Source organism: Centropristis striata, chromosome 6 (assembly GCF_030273125.1).
Source record: "Centropristis striata isolate RG_2023a ecotype Rhode Island chromosome 6, C.striata_1.0, whole genome shotgun sequence".
NCBI classification, from domain to species: Eukaryota; Metazoa; Chordata; class Actinopteri; order Perciformes; family Serranidae; genus Centropristis; species Centropristis striata.
In genome coordinates, this window is record NC_081522.1 from 37,885,115 (window position 1) to 37,898,238 (window position 13,124).

Sequence of the window (13,124 nt, forward strand, 5' to 3'; positions counted from 1 at the left end):
AAAGGTACTCCTGATCTTATACAGTATTTATGTTCATCTAAATAAAACGATTCCCTGAGTTTTTAGAGTGAGTTTGCTATTATTAATTTTTTAATGCTTTAGTTTTAGTTTAGTTTTTATTAGTTTTAGTTTTTTATAATGGGGTATTTGTTGGGTGGGAGATTAAAAGAGGTCACAGTAAATTTTGCCTTTATTTCCTTTGTCTGATCCATCTTCATTATGTATGAAAAAAGTTGACAAAGACGAAAATGAAGGACATTTTCACTATAATTTTAGTTAGTTTTGTAACCACACAATACAGTTTCAGTTAATTATCATTATCATGTAACCTTTAACCCTTAAAACAAAGTCTGAAACTTCAAAAAAGCCTTTAAAGAAGTGAGGACCGGCCAAAATGTCTTCACTTTGCAAACATGTCCTCACTCTGTTGGTTAAAAATGTGTTGTGGTCCCCACTATGTAGGAAGTACAAGATACACACACACACACACACACACACTGTCATGTTTAGTCCAGAGGAGTTGCTGAGGGTTTCGGGATGTTTTTTGCTCTTTTTACAATTTCCTCTCTGTGTCCTTATGTTTCACTGCGACATATAAAATCTATATAAATCTCTAAGTACTGCAGCTCTGTTGAATCAGCACAATCAGAACAACTCAAACAGTCTTTGTGCAGAATGACAGAATGACAGAAATCTGAAAAATAATTTCAAGTTAAAATCTAAAGATGAAATATCAGTATTTTCCAACAGAAACTTTTATAACAGATGATCAGTTTCAGGACCTTAAGAAAGTTCAGAAGTCTGTTTTTAAACTGTGTATTTTTGGCAAATACTTGAAAAACACATCTGTGGTTCAGAGGGTTGGGATGGGGGGATTTGCAAATAAAAATTAAATAAAATTGAAATAAAGACTATATTGACTTGAATCTTTTTTTTTTTTTTATTACAACAGATTACATCCATTTTTCCTTCCATACTTTATGAATAAAAATAGTTTTTGTATTATTACATCAAGTTTACACACATGGGTCAAAAATGACCTTGTGCATCAGAAGCGTAGTGAAACAAAAAGTGACAAATTAAATGAACAATTTGAGTATATGTGTAACTATGTCTGTCTTATTTTGAAGGTTTAACTTTAAAAGAGCTGTTAGAACCACCAGATTACATTGGAAAATCACATATTTTAACATTTGAGACTTAAAGCCACTAAATAATTTCCATTGGAAAATCACCAAATTAACAAAATAGGATAGTTAATATTTGTGTCTTCTTTGTCAGGTTTTAAATTGGTGACAACATATAAACACCTTCTAATGCACAACATGGGTCAGAAATGACCTTGTGCATTAGAAGCATAGTGATACAAAAAGGGTTTTTATTCAAAAAGTAAGAAATGAAAACAAAAAATGAGGATGTATGATGATCAAAAACACGTTATTTGAGGAAAACCTGCAATACTGAAAGATGAAATTAATTTATTGCAAAGATATAGAATATAAAAACTTAGTCGGGTCACTTTAGACCATGTTGTGCGTCAAAGGGTTAAAATCAAAAAGAAACCTTAAGACTCCTCTGACTGGGAGCCCGTTCTGCCCGTTCTCCCATGATGCTTTGCTCCAAGACACTTTCACCCTTCAGGCAACAAAAACACTAAACACTAAACAGTTTCCTTGTTGTTCCAACATGTGGTTTTACTAGTTTGTTCAGCCTTCGGCTCTGAAAAGCAGAAACTTTTTTGTGTTTTGGTGGCGCTCGTAATGAAATCAAACAGCCGTTTAACAAAAATGGAAACCTTTATTTCAGATTTCATTTGTTTTTTTACAAAAAACAACAAGGAACAGTAAGTGCACCTTGGAATGCTCGTTGGTGAGATGGACCCAGAGTGTCGTCGTGGTGATTGCTTGATGTTTTTGTTCTTCTGGTGCTTTAAGACGGCAGCCACAGACACACAACCCCCCCCGGCCTCCTCAGGACCCCGGGGCTCCCACGGATAAGATAAGGTGGCCTGCACGATTCCCCCGGACCCCCCCCCCAGTCCCCCCCAGACCCCTAGACCTCCAGACCCCGACCCCCCAGTCCTGCTGCCGGCCCCCGGCCTCTCTACTCCTTGGCCACGGCGAACGGTTTCTCCACGTCGATCTTCCCGCAGTCGAAGATGACGACGTCCTTCAGAGGTTTGTCACGGCCGTCTGTCGTCGTGCTCTCGATCTTCTTCACCACGTCCTGAAAGAGTCAAAGTCAAACATTTTAACAGGAGCTGAAGAAATAAACATATATAAATGTAACGTTATCTGAAAATAAGTTCTGAAATCATGACGTGTTCAGGACAGATTAGGGCTGGGCGATATAAAAGATATATTGATATATTTTCAAATGTGATATTGAATTTGACCATATCACACATACTGCATTTCCTCCATTTAAAGCCGGGCCCCTATTAATGACCGGCCTCATTCAGTAACCGGGTGTAAAAACGATTTTTAGTAAATAAAAGCCGGCCTCTTTTATAAGCCGGGTGTCTTACCGGTGTTATGTCAAAGTCTGTTCCCCCGTAGATATGTGTCCCCCTTACCTTAACCTGCACCAACCTGACCCCTGACCCCAGCCAGTCTTTCTTTAAGTTGTTAACATGAGCCCAAGTTTACCTTAACCCCAAACAGTTTTCTCTACAAGGCCTAACCTTAAACTGAAATCCTAACTCCAACCGTGGAGGTGATGCTACGGAGAACACCATTCAGGAAACATCATGTGACGGTAACAGATTTCTGTATTTAGAAGTTTGGCCACACGAGTTAGTACTGTAGGTAAATATGGTTGTTTCTCCCGCTGTCCTAGTCATTCTCTGTAAAGTCGAGCCGTTTATGCACGTTCTTCTGGGCTTTTTAGTAGTTTAGACATTTTAAATCCTGCTTAAAATGAACATTCAGCATGCTGTTCATTGTTTGTTTACATCCCAGTACTTCCAATATGGCCGACATACGGGTAACTGGCTACAATGCGCTGTGTAGAACAATCTAAAAAGTGCCGGTCAGAGCTGCTCTGATTGTCTTTTTTTAATAAAAGCCTCCTTCAAATAATAGCCTGCCCCGATTATTAGCCGGGTCCCAAACTGATTTTTTATTAATGGAAGCCCCGGCTACTATTTGAGGAAACACTGTATCTATATAGTTAAAAAAAGAAAAAGAAAAGACAGACAGACAAAATACAAAAGTAAATAATAATAATAATAATAATAATAAGTAAAAAGCTAGATAAAGAGATTAAAACAATAAATAAATTAAAAAGTAGAGCATGATAAAAAAAATATATAAAAATAGAATAAATAGTCGCAAATAAAGAATATATTGATATAGTTTTTGAAAAAATGTATATATAAAATACTGCCCTTACTAGGGTTTGTCATATTTAGTTCTTTTGTAATGTTTGTTATTCTTTTCTGATATAAATATATTTATTTCAGACAAAAATTGGCCTATTTCATTTTGTAGGCTATTTTTATTCAAGATATTTTTAAATTTAAATGTGCACTTTATGGAGCTTTGATTGAAAAAAAAAAAAAAAAAGGTACTCCTGATCTTATACAGTATTTATGTTCATCTAAATAAAACTACTTGTGAAATGTTAAATTTGACTTTGACTGAACACTGAGATAAAAATATCTGGATATATATGGTATATGGATATTCAGCCTAAATATATCAGTATATGACTGTTGGTCCGTATCTCCCTACGACAGACAGACAGATAGATCCCTCAGTATTTTCTCTGATACTCACTAAGCCCTCCAGGATTTTCCCGAACACGACGTGCTTCCCGTCGAGCCACGGGGTCGTCACCGTGGTGATGAAGAACTGGGAGCCGTTGGTGTCTTTGCCGGCGTTGGCCATGCTGAGCCAGCCGGGGCCGTAGTGCTTCAGCTTGAAGTTCTCGTCAGGGAAACGGTCTCCGTAGATGCTCTTTCCTTTATCCAGGAGGAAAAACACATTTAATTTAACACGATATGAACCATTTACAAGCTCTACCTGCCTGCAGAGACCTTTATCTGTTAATGTTTATCTGAACTTTATCTGCTGAATCACATCGACTCATTCTGGACGAGACGACGTGCCAAATGTCACAGTGACAGTTTATAACCCGTCTGTCCTCGGAACAGAAAGTTACAGAACAAGTTCAGTTCATAAAAGAATAAAACACTCAGGAGAGACCAGACAATCTTATTATTATCATTATAATATGGAAAGAAGAAAAAAAAAAGTGTGAGTGGAGACATACAGTGTTGGAAAAAAGGATTAGACCACCTTGTTTTCTCTAATATCTTATCTAAATACTTACGATTTACTTTTAGCAAATCCCTTCAGTCTGTTCTTACCTTTCACAATAAAAGCCCCAGACATATAAACTGTGTGCATGTTTATCAGGCGGAACTCAAATTCACTAAAAGGAAACTTTTTCCTCACAGTGTCACAGTTTCAACCCTTTGATTTCTTGTTCATTTTAATGCCTGGTGCAACTAAAAGTACATTTGTTTGGACAAATATAATGATAAATTAAACTCTTATTGGCTGTTGTTGTCAAGAGCTGATATCTAGACATTTCTTGATAATGATTTTGGTTATTATCAAGAAAACCATGTTAAATGTCCAGACATCAGCTCTTAAATTAAACTCTTATCAGCTATTTTTGCTGTTATCATTATATTCGTTCAAACAAATGTACCTTTAGTTGTACCAGACATTAAAATGAACAAGAAATTAGAGAAAACAAGGGTAGTTTAATAATTTCTTTGTTCATTTTCTAGCTTTTCCCCCCCAATTTTTTGGTTCATTTCACTTCTTTTTGGCAATTTTGTGTGTGTTTTTTGTCATTTTACATCTTATTTTGGTGGTTTTTGGCCTTTTTTTGCCATTTTACATATTTTCTTGATCATTTGGTGTCTTTTTTCACGTCTCCTGGTGAGAGTTTATTTAAGAGCTGATATCTACACATTTTCCATGATTTTCTCGATCATGATTTTGGTTATTATCAAGAAAACCATGGAAAATTTAGATATAGAGTTTAGATAACAGCTCTTAAATTACACTCTTATGATCTATTTTTGTCATTATATTCGTCCAAACAAATGTACCTTTAGTTCTATCAGCCATTAAAATGAACAAGAAAGCAAGGAGAAAACCAGGATGGTCTAATATTTTTTTCCATGACTGTAGAACAATCTGAGTGGGTCCATTCTGCATAACGAGTACATTTACTTTTGATACATTTTGATGCGGATACTTTTCTACTTTTACTTCAGTACGTTTTGAATGCAGGACTTTTACTGTAGTGGAGTAATTTCACAGTGTGCTATTAGTACTTTTACTGCAGTATGGGATGTGAATACTTCTTCCACCACTGTTACAGACTAAATTTAAGGATCTGCCATGATTCTTTCTTCAAAAACAAAACTTTACGGCCCTGAAGTCTCTGAATGTTCAGTAAAGAAAAAGATTCAAAATCACATTTTATGTTGGACTAAAGGACTAAAAAAGACAAAAAAAAAAAGACACAAAATAACTAAAAGACATAAAATGACACAAAAAAACCCCCGACAAACCTATTTGCAAACTTTGTTCACATTTGCAACATTTAATTTTTTTTTATTGAGCATGATAGTGTTTTGAAAGTAAAGAAAAAGATTCAAAATCACATTTTATGTTGAACTAAAGGACTAAAAAAGAAAACAAAATGACCAAAAAAAAGACACAAAATTACCTAAAAAAAGACACAAAATGCCTAAGGAAAAAAAGACACAAAATTACAAAAAAAAAGACAAAATGACTAAAAAAAAGAAATGACAAAAAGATACAAAATGAATTTAAAATAAAAAGAAGAAAAAGACACAAAAAGATACAAAATGACAAAAAAAAAAAAAAAAGGACACGAAGGATTCGTGAAAAGGATTAAAAAATGGACAAAATAGCTGAATGTTCAGTCAGAACATCATTAGAAAAATAAACTAATGTCTCACCTCCGGTGCCGTCTCCTCTGGTGAAGTCTCCTCCCTGGATCATAAAGTCCTTGATGACTCGGTGGAATTTGCTGCCTTTGTAACCGAATCCTTTCTGTTTCATCACAACACACAAACAAACAAACTCTCAACAAATGTGGTACATCAGCTGCAAGAATCTGACATTTCAGATGTCAGTGATATTTGTGTTTGTTTTGTTTTATAAGAGTTACAGAGGATACAAAAATATATATATATACAAATTTAATGAAATAAACTGATAATCTTAAATAGCAGATTAAGTAAATATCAGTTTGTAGGATCTAGCAGACTGTTTTACTAACATTTTCTCCAAAAGATATAAACTTTATTTCTAATTCTCACGTTTTATCCCCCATTTTTATCACGTCATTTACAACATCCTCCCATCTGAAACTAAATTCATTGTCCTTGAACCAAGTGACACTTCTAAACTCTTCTCACCACATCATGAAGTTTATTTTCTTTGCACTTACTTTTAATTTCTGGTGTCAAACATCCAATTATAGTCTTTTACTTTATTCTTTTTTATTTGGGTCAAAATAAACGGTGCATTAGTTGAGCTGAGGCTGTTTTATTACCATTTTCTCCAAAAAATATGGACTTTATTTCTAATTCTCATGTTTTTCATCACGTCACTTACAAGATCTTTCCATCTGAAATTAGTTTTATTGTACTTGAAACAATTTTATATGATTTATTTTCTCACTGATGCCCTTATTACTAGGAACAAGTGACAATCTTCTTCTCTTCTGGTATTTTTCTGAAGCATTCAGGTTCTTTAGTGGAGCTTTTTATCTAAAAAAAAAAAAAGATAGAAAAGTTTTCCGAAGAGACACTTGGAGCTTTAGATAAAGTTAAGACGACTGTGGTTCAAACTCTTCTCACCACATCCTGAAGTTTATTTTCTTTGCACTTACTTTGCATTTCTGGTGTCTAAAACATCTAATTATAGTCTTTGACTTCATAAGTTTAGTTTGAGCTCCGTGTGTTTCCGTGTCTCGGCTGTTTATGGTTTGAGAATGTAAACAAGGATGTTGAACTCAAGTTAGAAGTTTAAAACATGAGCTGAACTCCATGAGGCCAGTTTCAGTTTGATGATGATATACCAAGTAAAACTGGAGACGAGCTCAAATATATTTAGTATAAAATGATAGAACTGGATGGAACCCTCTTATATGTTAGATCTGACACCTTTGTTCACATTTGCAACATTTAAAATTCTTTATTGAGCATGATAGTGTTCTGAAAGTAAAGAAAAAGATTCAAAAATCACATTTTATGTTGGACTAAAGGAGTAGAAAAGACACAAAATGACCCAAAAAAAGACACACAAAATAACTAAAAGACATAAAATGACAAAAAAAAAAAACCGACAAACCTATTTGCAACCTTTGTTCACATTTGCAACATTCAATTTTTTTTTATTGAGCATGATAGTGTTTTGAAAGTAAAGAAAAAGATTCAAAATCACATTTTATGTTGAACTAAAGGACTAAAAAAGACAAAATGACAAAAAAAAAGACAAAATGACAAAAAAAGACACAAAATGACAAAAAAAAAGACACATAATGACAAAAAGAAGATACAAAATGACTAAAAAGACACAAAAAGACCAAAAAAAGACACAAAATGACAAAAAAAGACACAAAATGACAAAAAAAAGACACAAAATGACAAAAAAAAGACACAAAATGACAAAAAAAAGACACAAAATGACAAAAAAAAGACACAAAATGACAAAAAAAGACACAAAATGACAAAAAAAAGACACAAAATGACAAAAAAAGACACAAAATGACAAAAAAGACAAAAAGACCAAAAAAAAGACCAAAAAAAAGACAAAATGACAAATAAAGACAAAATGACAAAAAAAAAAAAAACCAAATGACAAAAAAAGACACAAAATGACAAAAAGACACAAAATGACAAAAAAGACACAAAATGACAAAAAAGACACAAAAAGACCAAAAAAAGACACAAAATGACAAAAAAGACACAAAAAGACCAAAAAAAAAAAAGACACAAAATGACTAAAAAAAGATACAAAATGAATTTTTAAAAAAAGGACACGAAAAGACATGAAAAGGATTCAAAAATGGATAAAATAGCCCAATAAGACTCCATAGAGTAAACTTGCAGTCAGTGATGAAACTGACTCACTGAGCCAACAGCAGATCCTGCAGACTAACTCTGCTCACAGGTTAAACTGAGATGTTCTGATGTTCTCACCTCTCCTGTCGCCAGAGTGATAAAGTTGTCGACTGTTTTGGGAACGGTTTTCCCGAACACGCCGATAACGATCCGTCCGACTTCTTCATCCCCGATTTTCATGTCAAAGTAAACCTGCAACAGAAGGCAGGATGTGGGCTTATTTACATGTTTATACAGGGAAATATTTCATTTGGTTACACCTCATATGCAAATATCCAGCAGATTATTTCCAGCATGAATGCAAACAGTGTCTCATTCACAGTGATCCTGTCTCTCAGATATTCTCATGAGGTGTTTAACAGCCAAAAGGTTTCGTTGCTCCAGGATTTAACCTGCTTATCATGTGACATTAGAGCACAGAAATTATATTCTGTATCATTGTAACATCTGTAACTGCAGATCTGCTGCAACTCTTTTAAATCAAGACTAAAGACTTTTCTGTTTGCCACCGCCTTTACTGCACTGGTTCACAACCTTTTTCTTGAGGGACCCACATTTTTACCATAGTAAACTTTGGCGACCCCCAGCTTCATTAAAACTGTCCATAATGTTTTGGGGCCTGTTTGTGACAACCAGTTCCATTTTTCTGAGTGAAAAACTCTTTGGGTTTGTTTACCCACCTTCTCGGGATGTTTAGTTGTCTGGTGTTGCTTCAGCTTGCAGGGTTTCAAACTTTCATTTGCCAGTTTTTCACTGCAAAAGATGCATTCGGCTCTAATTTTGTCCATTGCTTCTATGAAGCCGAACTCAAAGTGACTTTCATGGTACCCTCTCTTTTTCTTTTTGAGATATTCAGCATTTTTGTCTCCCTGACGCTACGCCATTTTTCCATTAGCTCTCCGTTTCTGTTGCTAGGTGAGGTTACCGCCAGGTGAAGTTACCGCCAGGTGAAGTTACCGCCAGGTGAGGTTACCGCTAGGTGAGGTTACCGCTAGGTGGGGTCACCACTAGGTGGGGTTACCACTAGGTGAGGTTACCACTAGGTGAGGTTACCACTAGGTGAGGTTACCGCCAGGTGGGGTCACCACTAGGTGGGGTTACCACTAGGTGAGGTTACCGCTAGGTGAGGTTACCGCCAGGTGAGGTTACCACTAGGTGAGGTTACCACTAGGTGAGGTTACCTGTGTATACTGCAGGAGGGATGTTACACATGTCCTTATTCTTGCGATAAAGCCTTTATTTTTAAACTTTTCTACAGTGAATTCTTTATTTAAATAAATGAATAAATGTTTAATGTAGCCCTTATTTAGTTGTTTTTGTCCCTCTAATGAATTAAATGCTGACTCATCTATATTCAACACATTAGATTTATTACATCCCTTAAAATCAAGAGGGCTTCTCGACCCCCCGTGGATCTTTGGCGTCCCCTGGTTGGGAATCACTGCCTTTACTGCACTGGAACTTTTATTAGCTGGCTTTCAATTTTAAAATTTTATATTTGAATATACTTTTGTATTTTTTACATGTCTGAACTAAACATGGGAGAGGTAGTTCAGTTTTTATGCTCCACATATCTGGAACAAACTGCAGTTTAGAGATGCCGCTTTCTCCTAAAAAGATTTTAGGGACTCCTCTCGTTTAGTAATATGAGTAGAGAATTTAATATTTTAAAATATATACATTTTATCAGCTCGTTTTCAATTTAAAAAGGTTATATTTGAATGTAATATATATATATATCTTTTAAATGCTTTTAATGTTTTGTGTAAAGCACTTTGAATTGCCCTTTTATATTCTCTCCAGCTCTTTTCAATGGAAGTGCTCATAAATTAGTTTTAAATTAAAAACTTTGCCAGTTTTTCCTTTTAAAAAAAACATACATAACAGATGACGCTGATTCCTGACTCACTAACTGACCTTGCAGTACAAAAACTGGATTTGTGACGCAACATATTTGCGATTTAATTTGGAACATCTGAAACTGACTCTTGTGCATCACTAGGGACTTTTAATTTGGATTTTTTCTGTCACTTTGGCTGTTTTAAAACATATGGCATTTATTAAGGTAGGGGTGTTTTGTTTTTTGGAAGTTGCACTTCAGCTCCTATAATTAGTTGATTATAACGTGACTCAGAAAAATCCAAACACTCAGAGCCTAGAGGACAAAAATCACACAATAAGTGCTTAATATTTTCCACCAGGTTGAGTGATTTCCTCATGTTTGTCCTTTGGGTTGAAAACAAGCTGATTCCTGGTTCTCGCTGCTGTATTATGGAGCTCTGCAGTGTTTGATCACATGCAGCCAAACCAGTGTGGCTGCTAATCACAGACATGTCAGATTGTTTGTATACAGTTCTTGTTGTTCTTGTTAATCATATGCACTGATTTTAAAATCTTACACTGTCACTTTAATTATCACCTGAAGTGGAGCAGGACAGACACTGGCCTACTTTTCTTTTTGTACAAAAACGAAGCTTGAGGAAGTTTAGAAATGGTGTCATCATCACAAAGTTCTTTCCTGCATCCCCCACACACACTTTATTTAAAAACTAGGCTTCTTAGTAGCTTTGCTGAGTCATATCGGCTCACAAACCACCTAGAAAAGATTTGTTTTCATTCTGGCTCAAAATACATCTTTTAGGCGCCCAAATCAGTAATCTGTGACTTTCTCTACCCTGTGAAAGTGTTATCAGTATCAGTTTCATATATCCCACATCAGTCAGGTCCTGACATGACTTATTAACCCATAAACGACTGGTGTTGAATGGTTGCCTCAGATAGATATAAGAAAGCTTTCCTGCCACGTGCCATCACACTGTACAATAACAGAAAAAAGTCTGGTTCATTACATACAAGCGCTATTTATGTGTTTTTTATGCACACTGTTCATTGCACCTTATTTGTTTCACGGCATCAATATTTTTATACTGTATATTCATATTTATTCTGCACTGGAATACTACTTAGTACATACTCCTTCAGACTTTTTTTTAAATTGTATTTTATTGCTTGAAGTATGCCTAGGTTGTTCTTTTTATTTAATTGTGTTGTTATTGTCTCTGTGTGTAATGCTGCTGTTACACTGTAATTTCCCAGCTTGGGATAAATAAAGTCTAACTATCTATCTATCTATCTATCTAGACACATTTACAGTTCTTAGGACAAATAAACACATTTTTTTTTTTTTTTTTTTTAAATGTCTCTTGCACTTTTTGCACACAGAAAACAATCAATTTGATTATTTTCCCTCATGAAAACATCCGTGGCATTAAGTGAACAGTCATGGAAAAAAACATTAGACCACCTTGTTTTCTCTAACATCTTGTTCATTTTAATGCCTGGTACAACTAAAGGTACATTTTTTGGACAAATATAATAACAACAAAAATAGCTGATAAGAGTTTAATATAAGAGCTGATATCTAGACATTTAACATGCGCTTATGGATTTTGGTTATTTATCAAGAAAACCATGGAAAATGTCTAGATATCAGCTCTTCTATTAAACTTTTATGATCCAAATGTACCTTTAGTTGTACCAGGCATTAAAATAAACAAGAAACTGAAGAAAAGGAGTGATCTCATACTTTTTTCCATGACTGTATATATCCTCTAAGGACTGGGGGTTTACTGAAAGTGAGACAGGCTTTATAGTCGGTGTGTGAGCTGAGATCAGATCAAAGCTTGGTGAACTGTAGACGTGGACAAAGCTGCTGCAGACACAACAAACCACAGAAACACTCACCGAGTCTACAACTCGGGGAACAATCATAGTTTAAACCTGAAGCTAAAACTGGATATTAAAAAGGATTTGGGTCAAAATAATCGGTGCATTAGTCCAGCTGAGGCCTTGTTTAATACTAGCTATGATAGCTATCTGGACTCAGGTTAGCCAGAAATAAAGATTTGTCAGTTTCATTCAGTTTGCTGTCAACTAGCACTGATTCATGCACTAATTTAGCTTTTTATATCCTTAATTACATGTTAGCCTCATATGCAATGTGATGCAAATCAATCTCGGCTTGCAGCTAAATATGCCAGGTTGCATGTGACGTGGCTTAACGGTCCGAGGCTAGCTGTTAGCATTAAATAGTTAGCAATGAGGGCTTGGTTTTACTATATAATCTGCTAGCAGGCTAACGTTAGCCGTGGAGCTAACGCGGCACGCACCTTCGCAGTCACTTTGGGGCCTTTCTTCTTCTCGTCCGCGGCGGAGCCATTCGGGAACGCGAGGAAAATCAGAGATCCCACGATGACCGTAACGGCTACAAGGAACTTCATCCTTCTCTCGCAGAGTCTCACCATCAACAAGAAGAGAGCTTGGCCCGAGGAGGAGGTCGGCCTGTCGGTCTGCTGCCTTTATACGAGCCGGGGAAGGAGTGCGGTATCCGGGGTGGAGACTGCCGCTCCGCCGCTCAGGCCGCGCTGCTGCCGCGCGGCAGGAGGGGGCGGGGTTTAACAGCGGCGCACAGACGCACGGCGCTCTGATTGGGTCACGTCTCTTAGTTTGAGCCAATCAGCTGCAGACGCGACGCAGCGCTCTGACGTATGGCTCTGACCCGTCAGAGAGCCAGCAGAGAGCTCAGGAACAAACTGTCTGTTCCTGCTGCTTGAAAAATGTACTATTTATATATATATATATATATATATATATACATATATGTATTTACATGTTGACATATATATTATGTTATGTACGTATGCACACCCCGCACAGGCTAAATATGACACATTGCTATGTTATTATTACTACTATTACTACTACTATTATTATTATTACATGCATATACTGTTGCTGCCATTACTATTATTGTTATATAATATCTAATTATTATTATATATTCTATTATTATTATTCTATTATATGCTATTTATATACTGTACTAATATTATATACTGTCCAGTCACAATAACATTATTTCCATCATATCAGAATAATTACC

The 13,124-nt window shown here is 35.7% G+C and overlaps 1 protein-coding gene across 1 annotated transcript; it reads right to left on the reverse strand.

The window, feature by feature from the left end:
• Positions 1 to 1,777: 1,777 nt before the first annotated feature.
• On the reverse strand, positions 1,778 to 12,565 carry ppib (peptidylprolyl isomerase B (cyclophilin B)). The gene is made up of 5 exons (XM_059335850.1): positions 12,352 to 12,565; positions 8,261 to 8,374; positions 6,011 to 6,104; positions 3,780 to 3,964; positions 1,778 to 2,226 (listed from the first exon to the last, which is right to left on the reverse strand). Exons 1-5 carry the CDS (start codon positions 12,484 to 12,486, stop codon positions 2,104 to 2,106), a joined length of 651 nt encoding a protein of 216 aa, XP_059191833.1. The 5' UTR covers positions 12,487 to 12,565; the 3' UTR covers positions 1,778 to 2,103.
• Positions 12,566 to 13,124: the final 559 nt, after the last annotated feature.

Bases quoted from the DNA above. Each gene is read 5' to 3' on its own strand.
- ppib (XM_059335850.1), bottom strand. From the start codon at position 12,486: ATGGTGAGACTCTGCGAGAGAAGGATGAAGTTCCTTGTAGCCGTTACG. The intron at 8,375-12,351 runs GTGCGTGCCGCG...CTTCTGTTGCAG, and splicing joins GCCCCAAAGTGACTGCGAAG to GTTTACTTTGACATGAAAAT. The intron at 3,965-6,010 runs GTGAGACATTAG...TCCTGGATAAAG, and splicing joins CAGAGGAGACGGCACCGGAG to GAAAGAGCATCTACGGAGAC.